Here is a 23,359-nt window from a genome sequence, read left to right as displayed (position 1 = left end):
CAAATTCAGACTTCCCAGTACGCAAGCTTCTTTCAGCCCCAGAAGCAAATTGGCTTCCCCCCTTTTTCTCAAATTTCAGTATGTACATTTTCATATACTTCCCTAAGTAGTAGGAACCTTTTGTTCCAAATGTTTCTGGATTTTCTCCTAGCGGTCCCTTTGCAGCATTTATTTGCTCTTCCTTTTACAGGCATTGCCAATGAAAATGGAGGAATAACTTTCATTCCAGTCCAGGTCAACGTAAGTGGGCAGGCCCAGCCACTGCCCAGTTCCATCCAGCCTCTCAGTGCCCAGACCCTTGCTGGGACTCTCAGTACTCAACAAATGACTGGCACAGCCCTTCAGTTACAAGGCCAGTTCCAGCAGATTGCCCTTCCCGGAGAGCGACAAAAGCAGCAAATGGGCAGTAGCAGTGCTAAGTCCAGGAAGGCCGGCTCACTCGCACTCTTCTTTAGAAAGGTACATCCAGCATAGAAAATCACATGTGTCACTACAGTGCTGACTTGGCTGGAAATCCAAGCTTGCTTTCTTAGGGTAAGAACATCCTCAGACAGGGAGATGTGTATGATAAACTCAGACCATTTTTTTCTAAGTCCACTCTGCCCATCGTAAATAAGTGTTCAAAATCCACATTGTTCTAGCTGATTTTACTGCAGCATTCCTCAGTCCTCAGTCATCTTCAGACATATTAGTTTGAACTTCATACAATCTCTTCCCTTTTATGATGGTGATTTAGAAGAGGTTGTTGTGCCTTTCACATTTATACAGAGTACCACCCCATAAGTAAAGGTAAAGGTACCCCTGCCCGTACGGGCCAGTCTTGACAGACTCTAGGGTTGTGCGCCCATCTCACTCAAAGAGGCCAAGGGCCAGCGCTGTCCGAAGACACTACCGGGTCACGTGGCCAGCGTGACATCACTGCTCTGGCAAGCCAGAGCCGCACACGGAAACGCCGTTTACCTTCCCGCTAGTAAGCGGTCCCTATTTATCTACTTGCACCCGAGAGTGCTTTTGAACTGCTAGGTTGGCAGACGCTGGGACCGAACAACGGGAGCGCACCCCGCCGCGGGGATTCGAACTGCCGACCTTACGATCGGCAAGCCCTAGGCGCTGAGGCTTTAACCCACCCCATAACTGCTTCTTATTGATTGATTGATTGATTGATTGATTGATTGATTGAATCTGCAAAGGGCATTTTTGTCTGCCAGCCAACCAGATGTTCTCCTAGAAAGGGATCCCTCTCTTCATCCCTCCCAACCCATTTCCCACCCCCATAGCATTCCCTGGCTTTGCATTCCTGTTAAAAAGGGGACTTTGTTCTTCCTTGCTTGCTTTCCAGCCACCTTTTTGAAAAATAATAGTTGAAGTGAAATTTTGTTGATAAAATCGGGTATATAAGCTTAAGGAATACAACTCACATATGTTAGGTTTGTGACCATAGTAAAGCATTGTTTTTATAACAGGCATCAACATTTTTTGTATCAGTTCCAATGTTCATTACAGTCTATTGACTAAGAAACAAAAAGCACAAAATAGAAAACCCAGCCTCAGTAGAACCCGTTATTAACACTACTCACTCCTGAACAGGCTGGCTATTGCTCAGGCAGGTCAACTTTAGACAACTGCTTTATACTCAAAGATATTATTGATAAACATGTCTTGCAATTCCAGCTAAATATTTATGTGGCTTTCATTGATTTGAAAGCTGCTTTCAATTTTATCTTTTGGGAGCAAACTATAATCAATGGGGGTTGATATACAGCTTTTCAAATACATAATGGTACAATATTCTGGCACAAATTTGCGAGTTTGAATAAATTGAGGGCATTATCTGACACTGTTCCAGTTACAAAAGGAGTAAGACAAGGATGTCTACTTGCCCCCCTTCAATATATTTATAAACGATGTAGCTGAGTCTCTAAGAGGTGAACACTGTTTTCCAGTAAAAATCAGAAATATTTAGTCCTCCTTTATGCAGCTAATGCAATCCTGATTTCCTGCACCCAGTTGGGCTTGCGCGGACTGCTGAATTGGTTCAGCTTGTATTGCAAGAATGAGCATCTTACTATAAATTCCCAAAAAACAAAAGTTATGTATGATATTTTGCAAATCCAAGAAAACTCACAATTGGTCACTCAATGGAAATACACGGGAGCAAGTATTCTTTTTTAAGTATCTCAGTGTGGTCTTTCAGTGGACAGGGGAATGGTCTGCACAGGTCCACTCAAGCACCCTATTAGCTGGTAGAATTTGAAATGGACTATTACAATTCCACCTTACAAAAGGGGGCAACTTGGTTCAGCCTACTGAACTTTGTAAGCCTAGGGTGTTGCCAAAGTTGTTATTTGGAGCACCACTGTGGGCCATGACTAATTTAGATCACTGGAGATAGTGCAGAACAAATTTTTACAACCTCTATCTTTCTTAGGAACTCCTTTATGTTGGCCTGTCCAATTCGCTAATGGAAGGACATTTAGTCTTGTCTGTGTAAAGGCTATCATTTTAACATTTGGTAAATCTACCTTGGCAGAGATGAATACAGTGGAATAAAAAAAAGCATAAATTTGTTAGATTGACAAATCCTGATCGCAGAAGGGAAGGTTGTCTTTTGCAAAGACTTGTTTTTTGTTGTCTGATGTAGAGAGGTATATATACTTTAGAACATCCACATATCTTGCCACGGCTTTACAAATTTGTGTAATAAAACTTAAAGGGGGAATGGGAAATGATTTATCTTCTAAAGCTCAAGAAGTAAAAATGTAAACCACTACAGTGGTACCTTGGTTTACAACCATAATCTGTTCTGGAGGTCTGGTTGTAAACCAAAATAAACCAAGGCACACTTTCGCCAATGGGGCCCTCCCCCCCAAAAAAAATTGGTTGTAATTTTAAAAAATGGGTTGTAATCCAAAAAATGGGACACAAACTTCGAGGTTTGACGTGGTTGTAATCCAAGACAGTTGTAAACCAAAGCGGTTGCAAACCAAGGTACCACTGTATTAGTAGCAGTATTCTTGTTAGCATTTTTATGTGTGTAATGGCTGTTTGCTAAAGACAATAAACCAAACTGACCAACAGGGACTAACAGTCATAGCAGTTCTGAGAAGGAAATGACAATATTCAGACATTTTGCCACTTGTTTGGTAATGATTTATTACCCCTTTCAAGGAAAATACTTCAAAAGGGTCTCTTTGAATTGACCAAGAAACTTCATCTTAAGAATTATGCATTTTCTTAACTCCATTATAAAATCCACAGTAATAGAACAAACAACAGATGGTTTCAGTCTCTCAGTGTTTACAGCACCTATCCTTGATAGGATCATTGGAGGGTAAAACATTAAAACAGAACAAAAAAGGTTCTCTTACACTTTTGTTTAGTTAGAAAATTTAGATATGGCATACGTTAGTTAAAAATACCAAGGTAGGACCAGTGACCTTAGTGTACATGGTTCATTAACAGATATGAAACACAGAATTCTATAAACACCTAATATAGGGTAATTCTGACAGTCTCCTCTCTGTATTAGGTATTCCACTTAGCAAGCATCCGTCTGCGGGATCTCTGTCTTAAACTGGATATTTCGGATGAGCTGAGGAAGAAAATATGGACATGTTTTGAGTTTTCGCTGGTACAGTGCTCTGAACTCATGATGGACCGGCATTTAGACCAGCTCTTAATGTGTGCCATTTATGTAATAGCAAAGGTAAAGGTTCACAAAAGGTACATTTTGAGGGGGGTGCTAAATAACTTGAAAGAAGAGAGATCTAGTTATGGCAATGAATCCCCCTCTTGTGTTTTAGGTTACAAAAGAAGACACATCGTTTCAGAACATCATGCGCTGCTATAGGACCCAGCCACAAGCTAAGAGCCATGTAAGCAGGTTTTTTGTTGGTTGGTTGGTTTTAAACCAGTATTCATTAATGATCTTTTTTCCTTCTCATTTCACCATTTAAAGATTTTGCTAAATATAAATCAAATAAAACACGATAAATCAGATCCCAGTCAACTGAGGGCACTGGAAAACTTTCCAGGTCCCTACCCTGCCTGCCCCCCAGAAAATCCACATCAGTGTAGAACACCCACTGAATATAATGACCCTAGGTTAGTCGTGCCCATTAATTTCATTGGATCTGACTATGTGCAGTACATACAGAAATTGATCATTGCTCACTAGGAATGTCCCAGTGGAATGAATGGTCCAGGTCCTGATTGAAGCAGTTTGTATAATTGAGCATATTTAGAATTTTCCATAAAATAATTAACATTTATATATGAAGCCTCTGTTTATATGAGACAAGGGAGTAATCTTCTGTAATTCTTCTCTTTCGTCTACCACAACTTTGGCTTTTGTAAGGTGTATCGAAGTGTCCTGATTAAAGGCAGAAGACGAAGACATTCAGGCAACAGTGACAGCAATAACCAGCAGAATTCCCCGACTGAAAGAAATAAGGATAGAAGTAAGTGGCTGTCAGAGCTGGCTCCAGGTCCCAGCTCACAGAGGACCAACGCTAGCCGGTAGTAATGTACAAGGTCTTTATTGAAGTACAGTTTCCATTTTCAAGCCGGAGCGCCCCAGCTCTACGTCTATGGTTTAGATCGGCGAAGCTCCATCTGAATCTCCGCCCCCGTACACCAGTTTAAGATTCTAGCCTTACTCCACCTCTTCCGTCTCTCCTTTCTCCTCTGGGTCCTGCTACCCCCTGGGGTCCCTTCCTTCCTGGATTCCTCTGACGCTGACCCCCCTGACTCCTCCCGCTCTTTTCGGCGGGCTTTGGGACCTGGCTCCCTATCCGGGCTGCCAACTGTGCCGCCCTCCTGTACATTTGAACTTGGCGCGCGCGCCCAGCCTTCAACCTTCCTCTCGACCGTTTCCTCGCTCCCCGATGGAGGCGTGGCCAATCCTGACTCATATCCTCCCGCTGGCAGTGCGCCGCCTGATCCCGATGCCTGGGCCTCCTCCCCCCTACTGCACTCTGGTGTGGACGCTGGTCCTGATTTCCAACTGCTGCTCTCTGAGTCCCCTCTGGCCCCTTCTTCCTGGGGTGTCCCCCTAGGCACCCCCCTTGCCCTGACCATGGGAGCCCCTTTCTGTGAATCTTCCGATTCGCTGGAAAGACTCAGAGACCTCGGACCGCTGTCATCGCTAACATTTCCTTCGGACTCCTCCCCCTCGCTCTCTATTTCCTCCCTTTCCTGTGCCTCTGCTCCTGAACCCCTGACAGTGGCTGTAATATGTTTTGATGAAAGATTTGGCCTCTGCGGTTGCCCTACCCTTCTCTAGCTGAAGGAATCCTGAAAAAGGATGCAGCCGTATGTGCACTTGCTTGAGAACAGGCCCCATCAAGCACAGTAGGACTTATTTCTTTGACCATGGAGAGGACTGAACTGCATGTGAATCCAGGATTGGAATACTCTAGAGCAGGGGTTCCCAACTTTTTTGACCATGCCCTACCTAAGCATCTCTAAAATCCTGATGCCCTGTCCCCTGTGACATATAATTCTTATTATTCAAAAAGTGAATTCCTATTCATGTAGAGGAAGCCTAAAAGGCCATTCACTGTTAACTCATTCTCGAATTGCCCCCCTGTGGGGCGTGTGTCCCATATTGGGAATCATGGCTCTACAGTGTCCCAGGCTTCCTGTAAGCTTCTCTTAAGCTGCCTGCAAGACAGTTGTTGAGCAGAAAGAGCAGCACTTAGAAATCCTGGCATTCCCACAAAGGCCATATGAAAAAGCAGCTGGATAATCTGCACCTGCTTTAAAGCGTTATTGGCTGGGACTTTTTGATGATCATCCAGTAGCAAGAGGAAAATATTGATATGTATGTTTTCTTTAGCAAGTTCTTTAGAACTTGATGAAAAAACTTCCATTGTGCCTTCACAGCAAGCAGAGACTCCAGCCCAGTGATGAGATCTAGTAGCACCCTGCCAGTGCCACAGCCCAGCAGTGCTCCCCCTACTCCAACACGCTTGACTGGAGCAAACAGCGAAATTGAGGAAGAAGAGCGCGGAGACCTGATCCAGTTTTATAACAACGTCTATAGTGACCGAATTAAAGGCTTTGCCCTGAAGTACTCTTCATCCAATGGAGTAAGAAGCTTTCCTGCTTTGTAATAAGTCTTACTAATGTCAGGAAAAACCAATGTTGTACACTCTACCTTGTTGTCCTAGAAACAAGGGTCCATTGCTGCTTTTAAAAAAGTACCAAAGACAGCGGCAGTAATGCTTCTGAATACCAGTTGATGGAAACAGTGGGAGGGGAAAGGGCTCTTGTGCTTAAGTCCTGTTTGTGGGTTTCCCAGAAGCATCTGGTTGGCCACTGTGAGAACTGGATGCTGGACTAGAGGGGTCACTGGCCTGATCCAGCAGGTCTTTTATTATGTTCTTACTGGTGAAGGATACGTTTTGTTTTTGTGTGTTTACCTCCAAAGGACATTTGGGGGTGGGTACAAACTATATTTATACCACATCTAGATTATTATAGTAAAAGGTCTATGTCCAGCTCTAGAAATTGCACTGCTAGTAGGACTTCTTTTTTACTCTGCATCTAGACACAGTCTGTTATGCTAGGGGTTGAGTCTCAAGCAGCAAAGCTTTAGCAATATTTGTTGATTTTGAGTTAAATATTGGGAGGGAGTTAAAAAATGCATCTCTAGATGTAAAATAGTGTTGCACAAGTGTACAGAGTAACATGAAACAAGACTTCTTGAACTGAACTATCCAGAATGGTTTTAAAACTAGTTACCATGTCTTGTTCTCTATAAGTTTGTGACTTGAACATCTTTGACATTTGTATATTTGATGCATTAGATGAGTGCACACTGTGGAACACAGCATTCACTTTATGTGGTAAATGCAGGCCCTCTAATATTTCCTTAAATATTGAAATAAATATAATTTAGTTGAGTGCTGCTGAATCTATTCCAGATTGGTTATCCCAGTGTATCTATCTCAGCCTTACTGGTGCAAAAACAAAAGCATACTCTGAGTCATTTCATGGTGTGGATCACCATGCAATGACTCAAATGCATAACATCCTGGTTTATCTGCTGTGTGGATAACTGCAGATTAATTTTGCTATCTTTGTATGACAGGCTGAAGCTCCTCCCCTGTCTCCATATCCTTTTGTAAGAAGTGGCTCTCCCCGCAGAATACAGCTTTCTCAGAATCACTCGATTTACATCTCCCCTCACAAAAACGAGTTTGCACTTTCTCCACGTGAGAAAATATTCTATTACTTTAGCAGCAGCCCATCAAAGGTAAACGTTTACTATTGATCTCCAAACTCTTCAATTAGCTAATAAGTTAAAGGTTTTAACAAGCTTAATTTTAATGAACTTGCATATAATAGTAATTATAATTTAGCAAAGCATTTATATATACCATTTTCTTTGTAACATCATAGCTTTTTGAGACTGGTGTTTTTTGTTATGTATGTGACACATGAATCAGATTCAGAAAATCAAAATTCCCTGTTTGACTTGAATGAGAAGTAGACAGCATTCAATTGTCCTTTGTGGTATGTTTCAGAGGCTTCAAGAGATCAACAGTATGATTAGAACTGGAGAGACGTCAACAAAAAAGCGTGGCATTGTCCTGGAGGAAGGGGCTGAATCACCCGCCAAGCGCATCTGCCCAGAAAACCATACAGCCCTCCTGCGGAGGCTACAAGATGTGGCAAATGACAGAGGTTCTCACTGACCTGGGGTTTGAGTTGTTCTTTTCCATTTGTTATGTTGCCAGTAGTGACAGAGCTTGCAATCCTAATATCTTTGAAGCACTTTCCATGGAGAAATGAAGTATTTGAGCCCTTTCCAAGGATGTGCTGCTTCTAGTACCAGGTGCACTGCAACTCTCGAAGAGGCTTCAGTCTACCTTACACCAGAGGACTGCAGTGCTATAATCCTACTGAGCTGGGAAGAAGTGGAGACTGTTTCCTCCAACAGTCTTGATGCTGGGACAGAAAAGGTCACACCCTCTCTTAACTTAGGTTATGCGAGTGGCAATGGCTGCAGTTAAAACCACAGCTGTTTAAATTTATTGGCTGAAGTGACTGATAAGTCCAGTAGGAACCCCGCTGATAACTATTTTTCCTACTAAATTGAGAACATTATTTTTTTGTGCTATTTGGTAAGCCTATCAGTGCTATGCTTGGAGTTTGTGGTATCAGGAGGGAAAGGGTAATTCAGATGGTGATGATGGGACTGATACTGTGATCTTGGCTACCTATTTCAGGAAACTGGCAGTACTGATGGCTCCAGCACACTTAGCAGGCCGTAGTAAAGACTACACTGGAGCTAGACTAGAAATGGTATTTTAGGCAGTCTTTAGGAAAAATTAAGGTCATTCTTTCCTAGATGTCTTTTTCATGTGCCCTTCCAGTAATTAAGATAATAAGGGGGGTACTTTATGTATATACAACACTTTGGTTTTTAGCTGTGCAATGTTTTAAGTGAATTCCTACCAAGAGTAACTCTTAAACAGCTCTAAAGCATTCTTTCGAAATGCGGATTAGAGGTGTGGCTACTTCACAATGGCACTTTTTAAACAAAATTAAATAGCCAAACCATAATATAGAAGTTGTGCTGAATTGCCTAAATTGTATTTATTCTCAAAGTACACACTAGTAATGCTCAGCTTCTATATGAAAATTTTCTAGGGTGTGATTACATGCCTTCCCACTTCAGCAGCTGTAGGCAGTGCCTCCAACACCAGCTTTTAACATTAAATTATGCCTTTTGCAGAAATGGCATACCATTACGTGGCAACAACTGCACTGCTTAACCTATATTAGACTGTTTTTACAAATTAGCACTTTTAAGAAGAAAATGGTGACATGGACTTACCAGCAATCAGTATGCACAAGGCAAAGCAGCTGAAATTTGTCATGAGCGAAGCAAGCAAAAAGAGGCAGTGAAAAACTGTGCACAACGGGCCATCAAATGGGTGAGTTTTAGAGTAGTAAGATTACTCTTTTGATAACTGCCAGTGTTTCTGAACAGTGGCCATATTGTGTTTTAATGGTAGTGTACAAATGTTTGCAGCAAATCTACAGCAGTTTCAACCCTTTCTAAGATAAAATCAAAACTGTTTAAGCCTGCAGCGTTTTACTTCTGCTTTGTTAGTTGACCAGCTAACACATATGTATACACTAATAGTTTCTAGAACTTCCACCAGCATTTATCTTAGGATATTGATTTATTGCTAGGCCTATGCCCTTTAGGGATATATTAAAAAAAACCACTGCTGCATAAACAAACTTACCTTTTTCTTTAAGTAGACCAGTAATCTGTCACCAAGGAACTACTGTCTCAGGCTGTACCCCTGCAGGACCCAACAGGTATGAACCTCAGTCAGTATACAACACATTTGCATGCTTGGTCGTGCTAGAAGCCAAGCCTGCTTCATAGCACAGGTGTCTTGGGGACAACCTATGTTTAGTAACCATAGTGATTAGACCGAAATTTTAAGGACCTTTCTGTTTAATTCTGAAGTTGATGAACTGAAATGTTTCCAAGGAACAAGAGTGACAAGACACATTTTACCATGATTGGTCTTTTATTTTAAGATGCCACTATTAACACATTAGTCATGTCAGTCTCCAACCTAGCTCTCCTTACAGATTTTATTAAATCAACAAATGTGCACAATGAAGAGCACAGATTTTTCTTCTAGTGGTAAAAAGCTCAATGCTCTACAGTCCTGACTAATGTGCAAATTAAGGCTGCTTCTAACATTACTTTGACACATCTTAAGGCCACTGGTATAAGATGCCTGCAAACCGCAAGAAGAAAAGGGATATACATATATTTTCTTGAAAATCCTTTGAGATTTGCTAGTTGCATCCATTTAACTTTTCTACTATATGATGCTTACAGGCAATTGGGTTGTAGGTCTAAAGATTGTTGAACAAGTTATGTTATAAGCAGCCTGTAGTGACAATATCTATTTGGGGGAGGAAGGAAAATTAGATACACATCATACATGCCAATCTCAGCCTCACTGCCCCTAAAAGGGCTAGAAGGAATCAGAACCAACTATTTACAAATTCCATATCCTAATGTATTTACAATAGAAACCAATGCATTTAAAAGTTTTAAATATAGTATTTTACTCTGCTATATTAGTTTACATAAACACAGATTACCTCTGGAAAGTATTTTTCGCACCTGCTCTTTACATTTTAAAAAAACCTACCCCTGGAAGGAAAATTTTAAAAGCTTTTAAAAGTAACCCAATGAAGAGCCTCAGATATTAGACCCCTGAGGCTTTCGTTACCCCCAGGGTGGACTTCACTAACTGGAGTCCAGCCTTTTTAAGAGCGACTTCCAACCTGCAGTTAAAACATATGTAAAATACGAAGAGTCTGAGCAATCCCATTGAGCAGATTTACTTGAGTCATTGCTACCATTTAACTCTTTACTAATCCAAGTCAAGAAGGAAAGCCACTGCTTTGCTGTTTGGCTCTCCATTACATTCCCTCTTCCAGCAGAAAGTGTTGAGTGCTTCTTCATTCACAGGAACTAAGTAGGTAGAGTCTTTTCCTCTTTGCTGAAAGGCTGAACCGAGCCAGGCTTCACCCATGACAGGCCAGACACCTGCATGCTTTTGCACTGTTGATCCTCTGCCTTCTTCTAGGAAGACGAAAGAGTGCCATTAAGATGAACTCAGTACTCTCAATTCAACATGAATGCCATTGTTTTGCAAGGGCTGCTTCACATCAGCCATACTTGAAAAGAAACCCCACGCACGCAACTGTACATGCACAATTCTGTTTCCTCATGCACCATGTTGCTGATTCTCAAAAAGATCTTGAGGGTGGGTTGGTTCAAAGGGGGCAGGGAAGGGGGAAGGCATAATTCTGCGAGAATCCCCATTCCCAGCATGTTAGCTTTGCCAGTATGTACAGGTCATGGGAATATGCCCAACCTGGCTGCCTTAGGTGAGTTCAGGATGTGCTTTCCTACAAAAGCAACAGGCAGGTAAGTCTCTAAAAAGAGAGACCCTTTCCCTCCTAGTCAAACCACACATCTTGGAGGGAGATGTTTGCAAGAGCATGTGATGAAAAATGTTAAGGCTTTGATTTGAAAGTAGCAGTATTCTGCAAACTTCCTTTGCTGCCACAGGAACAGCGGAGACTGAGCTCCACCTTCTCTCAAGTACATGTGAGCCACAGAGGAAGCAGTGGCAAAATGCTTCAATAGTTATTTCTCCCCCCTCCCCTCCCCTGTTTTAATGGTATGTTATTTTCATTGAATAGGGTTGGACATTGTCCAGGCCTATCATTGACCCTCCTTTGGGAGGAGCCTCAATCAGCTTCAGAGCAAGAAAAATGCTTTTAAATAAAGTAAGTAAAAATCTAGAAGTGTGACAAACTCCCTATAGATTTCACATATCAAAAAAATCCACATGCACCTCAAACACTGCCAGGAAGAGGGCAGTCTGGGCTCTTACCTGAACACTGTCTGATTATAATATGTGCATCCACCAGTCTGAATGGGTAAGTGAGTAGGGTCCAGCCTTTGAGGGTGGAAGCAGCTCTGCTGAGGGCTTTGGGAAATAAGACCTTCCCAGCCCCAGAGAGAATTCCAGAACTCTAAAGACATACATGTAACCCTAGCAATGATAAACATGAATGTTAATAACTTGACTGGTGGATGAGCCTATTTAGGAAGATGGGGTGGTGGCAGTATGGAGAGAAACTTTAGTCCAGATAAACATCTGAATTCTAACCAGCAGAAGGGCTTCTAGGTGCAGAAGGTAGCAGAAAATGTGGTTTTTAAAAAACCCAGCATAGTACCCTTAACCAGTGTTATTTTTCTAGAAAAAGATGTGCCGGAACTCACCATGAAAACCTCCCTTGTTCTCTTGAAATTGCGCCCACCTGAGGGGGGCTGGAACTGAGCTTTGGTGGGTTCTGGCTGAAAAAAAGCCCTGCCTTTATCGCAATAAACTTTGATACGCCAACTTGCTACTTTAAGGAAGATGTTTGTTTTTAAAAAGCTTGTTGATTTCTTCCTTCAGTCACTTCTACCTTACCCTATGAGATTAGCCAGCTTAGTACCGATCCCAGGAGTTACGGGGCCCTTGAGCAAGATGCTCCTAGAGACTCCCTCCTCACCACTTCTGTTGCCACTTGCCTCTCTAAATCACAACCATATGCAAGAGAGAAAGAGTAAAGGCTTGTGGAGGTTACTGCACTCTTCCCCTAACCGCTTGCTCACACAGAAGGAGCATGTGAAAAAGCCAGCAACAGCAAAGAGAACCAATAGGACGAGGAGACTCTAGGAGCTGGCAGGGGGCCTCTTTGAGGAACATGGGTCTTTGCAGTCACCCAACAATGCCAACCACCAACAGTGAGCCAAGCCACCCTGAAAAAAGTCTTCTGGGCAAAGGAGGTATGTGGGAGGATTAAGCTCCTCCTGGAGGAAAACCCAAACATGTCTAAAATGTTGCCAGCCTGCCAGCTAAACACAATTACCACTTCCCTCCCAAGTGCAGGATGTACTTTGTAGGGCCAGCACAACCGGATTTACAAGACACAACTAACTCTTTAGGACTACGATACTGCCAACGTACGTCTGAGATGAGGTTTTATAGAAACATTTCATTTGCATAGAACTTTTTATCAGTTGTGTTTCATAGCAAATCCATATGTCTTGTTTTCAAATCCAACTACTTGGAGCAAGCTCAATCCCTCTTACGTACCTTCTGGGTCAGCATCTTCTCTCTAGCTTCATCATGTATAGCTGGATTCCAGGGTGAAAAACTGTTAACACATAAGAAGAACATAAGCCTGTAACTGGTCTCCAAAATTGAAATAAAATGTCTCCATAGTATGACAGAAATTTGTTTTAAGAGACATGCAATAAGTCTGAAAGTAATACAAATGAAAATGGCCACTTTTCCAAGTATATCTATGGGACACCACAAGTATTTGTGCTAACTTACACACTTCGAACAACAAAATTGGCAAAGTAATTATTCACTCTACAGTAGCTTTCCCAGCCTGCTGCCCTCTACACATTTTGGACTACAACTCCCATACCTCCTGACCACTGACAATGCTGGCTGGGGATGATAATAGTAGTATTAGTCTAACACCATCTAGGAGGGTACCAGGTTGAGGAATGCTGCTGAACAGATGATCTCGGTAAATTTACTTCAGCTACAAAATGTATTCTATTTATGCTAAGAGGATTAATTTAAAACAGTATTTGAAGGTTGGGCTGCTGTGACAGTGAAGTCATCCCAGCTGAAAGGTGAAGGGAAAGAGAGAACACAGTTTGCAAACAAGCACAACAAAAGAGTCTGGAATGCATTGCAGGCCCAGCAGCACTGCAGCCAGTGGCAAGGTGAAAGCACATGCAGCCATACAACAGAAGAGAGGGCAACATGTTGGAATAAAATAAGGTCTTAATTTTATTGACTGCAGATGTTGGGCGGTTTGATGTAGGCATTAGGTACGTCTCCCAAGATCAACCAGTCTGTCTGCTGGTTGATGGTAAAACGGTGTTGACTGAGGTTAACCCTGCAACGTGCATCGTATCCAGGCAACCTGCCAATATCACCAATGGACCATGGCCCATCCAATCCTGAGTGGAATTTCTGGACATAAAACGACTCCCCAGGCTCCTTTAGGAGGATACCTGTGACAGCAGAGCAGGGGGACTCCCTACCCTCTGCCTACATGGACTAAGGATCCAACCAAATGCCTTTTCCACAAAGACGTTGTGACAATTGCTATGAGGGAGGCAAAACTCATAGACGGTTCCAATTGCTCTGCAATGAACATTCATCCCTGGCCCCAAATACACTGACCAATGTAATCCATAGCAAAGTCCAGGAAGGGTATACCTCCAAAAATTAAGGCAAATCTTACTCCCTGAAAAGGAGGGAGGGGAATCCAGTGCCGACTACTGCCTGGGCTCCGGCACAGTCAGCGTTATATGCCCAGGGAGTAGGTAGGAAGGAAAAAGTTCCCTCTTGGCTCTGCTCCCAAGCCCTACCCCCTCATAATGCCTGTGATTGGCCACACAGGTGAGTCCTTGGGAATTGGCGCAGCAAGAGGAGGTGGAAGTGCCTTTTCCTGCCATGCCAAAGCCAAGGGAGGATGGGGACATCCTGCCGGGGCCACAGCAGAGTTGCAACAGCCTCTCCCAGTGAGGCATGGCACGAACAGGTATTTGTTGCTTACGTGTTGCAGAAGTGAATAGGAGCACATTAACTTTCATTTTTTTGATGCACAAGTACCTTAAAAACTTTAAGTTGCAGAGGTGTTTTGATCTTAAGACTTTATGCTGTTCTGAGAATGCTGATATGCCACATTACAACTGTAGTACAATTTCCTACCTAATTGCATAGGGATCCTCTATTTTGGGTGGATCAAATAAGTGACTGCTGCATAATTTCACACTGTCAACCACCTTACTCTTGAAAAGTTGAATATCCTTGTCATATCTAAGAGAGAAACCAAGACAAAAAAAAGGAGACACATTAGATGAAATCAGAACAGTCTTATCAATGCATGAAGAACAGAGATTTGTAATCTCCCTTTATCCACAGAGGATAACAGTGCCTTATTTTTTCGGAAAGCTTTAATATCAAGAGTTGGGCTAGCCACAATGCCAAGGCTAAGACAAGAGAAAGGCCCAGACAAAATGCCATTTCCACCCAACTGGCATAATTAGGCTAAACTGTGAGCCTCCTGTTCTGCAGCAAGCCTTCTCCAACCTGGTGTCCTCCAAATGTTTTGAACTATAGCATTTATAATCTCCAGCTCTTATTTGTAGTCCAAGCTATCTGCAGGCACTAGGTTGAGGAAAGCTGCCACAGCCAATGCAAAATAGAGAAAGGTCACATACCTACAACCTCCCAGCTATCAACTATCAGGAAAGCACAAAGCTCTTTGCCCAAATGCACGATGTTAGTTACAGGGCAGGACACATTACATCACAAGTGCAGAGGAAGAATAAATTGCTATGTACCCACACCACACTAAAACTATCTTCCTGTCCAGGTTGGCCCCTCACATATGTGTGCCTAAATGTCAGAAGCCAATTCTAGGAACTTGCAGCTAAAAAACAATTCTGGAACTGATGCATATAGGAAAATCCATGACATTTGGTAATACCCATGTACTTGTGAGAAAACCTGGAGAAGTTCTAGAAAGTTCAACCCTGATAGTAACTCACAGCACAGCAGCCTCAGGATTCAAAGGAATGGTTGTGTCAATCTTGTAGAAGACCCTTCGAGCATACATCAGTATTTGCCATATGTGATTATGATTTCGCCTTTAGGAGAAGCACAAGAAAGCCACAGCAGCACCTTTAGTGAAGCACCCAGACATAACTTCTGTTCAATATTTGCATTCTAGAACATCACACAAACCTCCACTTGGCAAATGCTCTTTTCACATCCAGTTCACCTGAGATGGGATCTACTAGCGGGTGGAAGATGGGAAGATCAAAAACCAAGCGCTGAAAGACAAAGGAGACTTTAAAACCAAGCTGATAACCAACCTTACAGATTAGCCGGCAGGCTAGTAACCCCTTTGCATGCAGAACTAACCTTTTGCATTAAAAATGCTTCCCTCTTTGGTCAGTGGAGAGATTGTTATGTAGCTCAGCCAACTAACTAGTTACAAACCTAGAACAATATTCTATAACGTTTTGATAACATGCAGCATGAAAGGGTGCCTATTCTTATATGCCACCTTTCAGGGTAAAGCCTTCCTAAGGCAGCTTAAAAAGTATACCTGAAGGAGCGTCTCTCACTGCAAGAAGCAAGGCTACAGAGGGCCTTCTCAGTGGTGGCGCCCTCCCTGTAGAACACCCTCCCTGCAGATGTCAGGGAAATAAACAACTATAGTAGTACCTTGGGTTACGAACTTAATTCGTTCCAGAGATATGTTCTTAACCCGCAACCGTTCTTAACTTGAGGTACCACTTTATTTAATGGGGCTTCCTGCTGCCGCCACACAATTTCTGTGCTCATCCTGAGGGAAAGTTCTTAAGCCGAGGTACTACCTGAAGTGTATGTAACCCGAGTTACCACCGTATCTGACTTAGAAGACATCTGAAAGCAACCCTGTACTGGGAAGTTTTTAATGTTTGATATTTTCGTATGTTCATATATATACTGTGAGCCACCCAGAGTGGCTGGGGAAATCCAGCCAAATGGGAGGGGTATGAATAATAAAATTATTTATTATTATTAAAAAGGAAAAAAAGCTTCATATACATAGCAGGGGAAATGTTGAGTGGAGCTGTATCCAAGCACAATGCAGGAGATATTTCTACATGTAACTAAATTCTGCAGTGGTTCCACAACTGCTTTTGAACAGCATGTTCTTAGAATTAGCCTCTGAAATGCACTTAGTGTTGCTGCTTTTGATGGCTTCAGCAAATGTGGTAGGTAGCTAGAGAAAAGACAGCTCTGGGCTGGCACTGTATTAATGAATTAAATGACATGGGGGGAGCAGGGAGCAGAGATGTACCTTCAGAGAATGCAAGCCCTCAAAAGGCACAATTCTCCATGAGCACACTGAATTCCAGGTAGGTAAAGAGCCTGCCTCAGCTGCACCTTCTCTCCACCTCCCCAGTCCCCTGACAAAGCGATCAATCATCTGTCCTATGTGAATGAGCCTGTAATGCTTTACTAAACTAGTTTAATGTTTTGTGTTAAGGTATCACAAGAGGATTTGTATCCTGAAAGGTGGGATATAAAGGACTAAAATAAATGACTATTGCATTGCATTTCCTGGGAAACCAGAACTGAATCTAGTTTGTACATCACTTTTCAGCTACAATTTGTTCTCAATGCAGCTTACAATTATATCCATAGAAAGGGGCAATACAATTAGGAATGGGGGGGGGGCATACATGGTACTTGGTCAAAAAACTTTTTATTTTAATTTCTTGTGGATACCATTTGGCTAAGGGGTCACTCACCTAATCTAAAAGCATTTACAATTGGCTAAAATGTGCTGCTGGTGGGTCATATGGATGTGGATTGGCTTAGTGGAGGGGTACGGGGAGCAAGTAACAGAGAATCAGGCTTCATTTTATTCAGTGAAGCCCAGAACACTTAATTAATCATCATCATCATCAACTTTCAGAACACTTAATAACAGAATCAAGCGGAGGAGCACAGAGCAACTCAAACAGACCGCAATATTTTTTTAATGCAGTGACACAGTTAAGAGACAAACTTTGTTGACCATGCACACTCCTAGTAGATACCATGTTAAATATTTAAATGCCTTTTAAATTTAAGCACTGTTAATTTCTCTTTAAAGCTTAAAGTAGCCTCTACCACTGTGTTCTGCCAAAAGCTGCTCTGCCCATTGCCATAAAAACGTCCAAGCTTGGCTGACTCTCTTGCCTTTTGAGATCTGCCAGAGCCAACAGAGGTAACTGAAGTTGGTAAACAAGAACGTTCCGCTGTCTAATCCAAGAAGTCTGATTTTAAAAGCAGATCTCCGAAAGCAATAAAAACATAACTGTGCACAGCAGATGTGGCCAATCATTTAACTAAGAGAACAAAGCTATGGCAGGCAGATGTTTCTACAGATAACTAAATCTCATAGCTGAATCTGAAACAATCTCTTTTGCTAGGAACAGAGACTTGGTACAACCAGAGAAGAAAGAAATTGCCCTCTGCTGACAATAAATGGAAGCTTTAGAGTTGGCGTCATATGAATAGCTAAGAGAATGGTTCAAATCTCTCCTGCCACAAATGCACTAGGTGGCCTTAGGCAAACTATTACAGGGTGAGTCCTTTAAAAGAGGCCTCATGGATACAGAGTACACATGTTCCACAGGGCCTCTTTTAAAAGACTCGGCCTGCATATGTATTTTATCAGCCACCCCATTCTCCTTAAAAGATTTTAATACTGATTTTAAAATTGTTGTAACCTTCCCTAAGACCTTATGGTGAATGCAGAGTAAAAAAAACCCAAACCCTTAAATAATAATAGCTGTCACCAGCAATATGGAGATACAGTGGTGCCTCGCAAGACGAAAAGAATCCGTTCCGCGAGTCTTTTCGTCTTGCGGTTTTTTCGTCTTGCGAAGCAAGCCCATTGACGGAGTAGCGCTATTAGCACTTTAAGGGCTAAAAACGGCTTTTTAAGGCTTGGGGGATTAGCGGTTTTGCTGCTAAAATGTTTTTAGCAGCTTAGCGATTCAGAAAAAGGGGTTTTGGAGCGGAAAACCCACCCGAAAATTTTTGTCAATTTTCGTCTTGCGAAGCAAGCCCATAGGGAAATTCGTCTTGCGAAGTGCCTCTGCAGATGGAAAACCCTTTCGTCTTGCGGGTTTTCCGTCTTGCGAGGCATTCGTCTTGCGGGGCACCACTGTATACTGATCTACCTTAAAGGCTGCAATAATAACATATTTGAAGCACTCCTGAATGTTTTAAAAGAGCTCTATAAATGCAAAGTATTTATTATGCAAACCAGAATTGCCTGTTCCGCCATGGTCTAGCTTGTTGAGCAAAGTCCTGTACTGGAAGAGAAACATCACATGCCCCACAGCCATCTAAGTAAGTCCACAAATGATGAACGTTTCAGCCTACTGATACTTACTGGGCAGTCACCATCTGGGTAGTTGTCAGGGATGTAGACTGTAAATTTAAACACACCATCCTGGTACAACCCGTGCCTTATGAATATTACTCCAAACCACACTGCAAAAGAAAAAAAGAAAGATGATGAGATGTAAAAAATAAATAGCTTTGCTATAGGAAGAAAACCCGAGATATATACTTACTTAATGCTGATTGGTAAGAAGGTTGCACATAGACACCTGGCAGCTTCTGCTTCACAACCAACGTGCTGTAAAGAAACATAATACATCTAGTTAGGTTTAAAGTGGCATACACAAACCCCTACTCAAAGCCTCTCAATTAGAGTAAACAGTGAATTTTCCCATGATCTTTTTACTTAAACAGCTAAGGATGTTTCTTCCTCACCACCAAAAACGTTCAGAAGCCAGTCAGCCTACCTGCAACAGGAAGACACTGACTTGAAAGCCTCTCCCCTTCCACATGTGCACAGCCAAAGTGCACTCCAATTTATCTAGAAGAGTTGCCTGTGAATCTCAGGACTGGATGTTTCCCCATTGCCCTGAACCAGCAGGCAGTACAAGTCAAGGCTTTGCAAGAAGGTTATTTCTGACATCAGAGAAGCCGAATCAATGCCAGCCACACTCAACCCACTTGCAAGAGCAACAGAAATGCACTTTAAATATCAGACAGGCCTTTGCAAGCTTGTAATAAACCAAAACAGCCAGCTATTTTATTGGCTTCAGGGACTCACTTGGACAGAGTAAAAGACAGGCACAGAAATGGAAGCAGGCATCAAGACAGAAGCCAGCAATGAGAACAAACCACAAATGCAAGTGTGGGAAGGGGGCAGGGCTATCGTTTCCGAAGGCAGGCAATACAGCAACCTTGATGAAGCTAAGCAGGTCTGAATCTGGCCAGCATCTGAAAGGGAGACTGGGAATCCCCATATATGCCACATGGAGTTCTATGATAGAATGAAGGCGGGATATAAATGCAACAAAGCAAGCATACTCCATAAGGCTAAAGTCAATCTCTCTTTCCATCACTCAGATACACAAAGAAGCTTCCTAGTGGATGAGGCTTTTGATGTAACTGATGCATTTGGGGAGGGGTATATTGGACAATTTAATTTCTGTCCCTGCAGATTTTATTTGTAAACAAAGTGCATTTGTTTCAATCTTGTTTGATTTTGGTTTAGACTATGTATGTCTCTACCCTGTGACCTTCAGGTAAAGGGTAGATACATAAAACTGCTTTCTAATCCTGCCTGCAGCACACTGAATGAAGTTATAGGAACAGCAACAATGAATGCATCAGATAAGTAAAACAGAAGCTTATCCCTTTGTGCTCTCTTTGGCTGCTACAGACAAAGTTCACACGTGTTTGGAGGATGACTTTTGATCATTTTCCCCCACAGTTTCTGGTATACATTACATAACATGACCAGATTACAGTCCTAAGGGAAGAGATCCAAGCCTTCACTTCTGCTGAAAGACAACTGCGAAAACAAGAGAGTTGTGTTCCCAACACCACAGCATTTAATGAATGGAATTTTACCCAGCCATCCTATGACAGTAAAGCGATGGCCATGGCGGCATTTTGCCAAGTGTGTCTCAAATAAGCTTTCATCAACAAGCTTTTCAGTAGCTGAAGCATGCAAGCCTGTTTACTTGAACAAAGCCTGCCCACAGAACAATAATGAGCCCCGTCACCAGCTGTGCCCCCAGCAAAGCCTGAATCACAGAAAATGATTTAAACTCTGCAAGCTTATAACACTCATTTTCTGTTCCTGGTTCAGGTTCTACAGCCGCATGAGGAAAGCACTCTCGTTTACTAAGCTGGCTTGTCTCCCCGTCTAAAGGCAGGCTCACAACTATAGCCACTAGACTTGGCAATTTTTGCAAAGGAGATCCACATGGGAGCTCTACAACTTATGAAAGGGCTCCACACATTCAGCTGTAAGCTAGCAAGGCAGAAGGCAGCCTTAATCCAACTTGCCCTTTTGCTATGTCCCAGCTTACAACAGACATCTTTACAAGAGCAAAAGCTACTACAGGATAACAAGAGTTCACACACAGTGGAAGAGAGAATCTCACAGATCCACTCTTATTCATATAGTGCTGTCCCTCTCATGTATTGAAATACACTGCTATTAACTCCATCTCTTTTTCAACAATTTTGCTAATGAACTACCAGTTATGATGTGCAGCTGGGCCAGATAAAAGGAGACTTTGGTGACATAATACATCTATGTGAGTGCTTTGCACATAGCAACGTATTGTTCTCCACTGAGAGGCCCCTGTAGTGAGTGCCTGGGCCCCTACTGCCAGGGGCAAGTTTTGCACTCCTTGAACTGTGCCCTACTTTGTGGCCTGTTGACTTAGTCCCATAGAACTGAATGAGAATCACCCAGGTAAATCCTATGTGGCATAGTGTTACCCCTTCATTTGCCTAGTCCCACTCCATATCCCTTGGGCACAATGCAGTGTGAAAAAGACTGGAATGGACCTAATGACTTTTTAAAAGCAACTAATAAAGACAGCAGGACAAACGGTTCCCCAAACCTTGAAGAATGGAAGGGAATTTGCATTCTATTAAGCCAGCACATTTGGTTACTTTGTGACGATAGACTGCTCCGCCTACTTTCTTTTAGCAAATGTTTTGTGCCACTGGGGAAGTGGTAATTCTGTATTGATTTGTTTTGGATGTTTTATGTGATGCCAATAAAAGGTTTGATGGTGATGATTTGGTTACTTTGCTTCAGGCGCTCCTTCTGTTTACACAGGCTTTTTCTGACCTATAGCTCAACCTTTGGCTATTGTGTATCACTACCGATACTAAGTATGTTTACACTGCTTTATGAATGTGTTACTTTCACCACCTAGATACTGTGTTCACTGTGCGGTATATTGAGTCTATAAATAACTAGCCTCAAAAGATACTACATATTAACAATTGGCCAATTGCAGCTCTCCTTTCAAGGAGCATTTGAAAACAAATGCCACATAATTCCAGCTGCTCAAAGAATCCCTCTTCAGCTCCTGCACAGAAGATCAACCCTCAGGAAACTGCCTCACTTCACTTGCCACCAAAGTGAATGCAGCATGCAAAACCAGCTAACACATTGTTTATTTTAAACATTGATTTTTGGCCTCAACAGACTATTATAAGGAAAAATAAGCATTGATAAGGAATTTCTGAACCGAAAACACACACAAAAACGTACAATTCTGCCAGGAGAGAGTATTCTAGGTAGAAAGGTCCATAGGAGGCATGTGTCCCATTTGTAGACTGCGCTGAAAGGGCGGGTGAAGCAGGCTTGGTCATTGGCACAGCATTTTTGGGAATCGAAGGCAGCTGCTTTTTTTGAGTGGTGCGTGGAGGACTGTTCTTCAGCTCGCCAACCAGAGCCTTTTCTTCTGTTTCAGATCTCTGTTAGAAAATGTAAAACATGGGGGGGGGGGGGATAATTGTTCCAGTTGTATCCAATGGTCAGCACTCCAATTCATATTCACTAACACTCCAGTTTGGGTACTGAACAGAGGACTTAAAAGATATCCTGCCAGTCAAAACAGTTATGATATATCCAATTGCTTAGTTGAATTTGGCAATTATATAAAATTGGCTACTGTCAACTTTGGAATTGGCTGAGATCTGGCCACAAGTTAAGAAACACACCCAAGTATGCTTTTAAAATGGTCCACATATATATTTGCCTCACCAGATGATCTGTTTAAACTACTACCCAAAATCTCTTGTGAGCAATCCCCACTTTTGGAGAAAATGTAATCAGAAAGGTCACCCTGAGAAGGCCTGTGATTATAGTTCAACTGAAACATTAAGCTGAGCTTTCTTGCATTCAAGTTTCCTTTCTAGTGGATCCCATGATGGTAATTTTTAATCCACATCAGGTTTCCGATTAGCATATATTATTTAAAGATCCTTTGGATACTCTTTCAGAATATAATAAAACCCAAGGGGGAGGGGAGAGCGTCATATAGCACACATTTCATCAACTCAAAATGGCCTGCCTTGCAGTCAGCCACACCCCACCTTGCGTGTAGAACTTGTAGACATGCTCCAGAAAGGGTTCATAACGTGTATTCCGAGTAGAGGGTGGTAAATCTGCTATGCCACCCAGATAGCCAGCTTTCTGGGATTAGCTTCTGCCCTAGAAACAAAAAAGTGAAGTTACCAAATCAGTGTCCTGTTGGTCATATTGTGATTCCACCCAAATATTAAGAGACACCCCAAACATGTTATACAACCGAAACCACTTGTCAATAGTCTCTACATACCCTCCCAATTCTCTTTCAAGATTGCAGCACGGTTTCATGGCCACTGAACAGGTTGTTTTACCTGTGATATTTTACTGGAGCTGAGCGAGAGGACTAGCACGGTATCTATCTTTGTGAAGCACTCGAGAATATTTTGTTAAAAACAAGTAGGACCTAATCAGGTAACCTCACCTTTGTTTTCACAGACAGCACCAAGTATGCCACGGCCCTTCCCAAGCTATCCAGATAAAACCTGTATAACCAAGGGCTTTTGGTTATAGCTGCTATCATGAGTCAAACCATCTGCAAAGCTCTGGCAGAGAAAGGAACTTCTAGTTGTTTTAGTTGTTGGTGTTGGTGTTGTTATGTGTGCAATTTCAGCATTCAAGTTATACAATTTTGCTCAGGGTCAACCACAAAGTTCGATTCTCAGATATACTCAGCTGGGCTTCCACAAGGCAGCACAGGGCATTACCTTAGGAAACACATATTTCCAAAACATTGTTTGGC

The 23,359-nt window shown here is 42.3% G+C and overlaps 2 protein-coding genes across 22 annotated transcripts in view; one reads left to right on the top strand and one right to left on the bottom strand.

The window, feature by feature from the left end:
* The window catches only part of RBL2 (RB transcriptional corepressor like 2), a 34,554-nt gene extending 25,457 nt beyond the window's left edge, over positions 1–9,097 (top strand). The window contains exons 16-22 of the mRNA XM_083451825.1: positions 191–459; positions 3,530–3,706; positions 3,804–3,875; positions 4,358–4,460; positions 5,887–6,092; positions 7,097–7,261; positions 7,533–9,097. Coding sequence (XP_083307951.1) covers positions 191–459; positions 3,530–3,706; positions 3,804–3,875; positions 4,358–4,460; positions 5,887–6,092; positions 7,097–7,261; positions 7,533–7,703 — 1,163 coding nt within the window. The 3' untranslated portion in view covers positions 7,704–9,097. The remainder of the gene's footprint in view (positions 1–190; positions 460–3,529; positions 3,707–3,803; positions 3,876–4,357; positions 4,461–5,886; positions 6,093–7,096; positions 7,262–7,532) is intronic.
* Positions 9,098–9,541: 444 nt separating this feature from the next.
* Positions 9,542–23,359, bottom strand: part of AKTIP (AKT interacting protein) — a 20,709-nt gene continuing 6,891 nt past the window's right edge. For 5 of the 21 annotated variants that reach the window (XR_014514127.1, XR_014514132.1, XR_014514134.1 and 2 more), the window contains 10 exons: positions 22,626–22,743; positions 21,799–22,004; positions 18,776–18,840; positions 18,592–18,692; positions 15,393–15,481; positions 15,197–15,295; positions 14,355–14,462; positions 12,711–12,771; positions 9,879–10,633; positions 9,542–9,837 (listed from right to left, as the gene is read on the bottom strand). Coding sequence is in view for 9 of the 21 variants with exons in the window: in XM_083451955.1 (XP_083308081.1) it covers positions 11,472–11,618; positions 12,711–12,771; positions 14,355–14,462; positions 15,197–15,295; positions 15,393–15,481; positions 18,592–18,692; positions 18,776–18,840; positions 21,799–22,004; positions 22,626–22,667 (918 nt within the window). In the remaining 12 variants the exon portion in view is untranslated. Of the gene's footprint in view, positions 10,637–11,456; positions 11,619–12,710; positions 12,772–14,354; positions 14,463–15,196; positions 15,296–15,392; positions 15,482–18,591; positions 18,693–18,775; positions 18,841–21,798; positions 22,005–22,625; positions 22,744–23,359 lie in introns of all 21 variants that reach the window. The other 16 variants (XR_014514131.1, XR_014514133.1, XR_014514136.1 and 13 more) reach the window with 7 other exon arrangements.

Source organism: Podarcis tiliguerta (genome assembly GCF_965153285.1).
Source record: "Podarcis tiliguerta genome assembly, chromosome: 8".
Lineage (NCBI taxonomy): Eukaryota > Metazoa > Chordata > Lepidosauria > Squamata > Lacertidae > Podarcis > Podarcis tiliguerta.
Note: the sequence above shows the minus strand (reverse complement) of the source record. Positions and strands in the feature narration are given on the sequence as shown.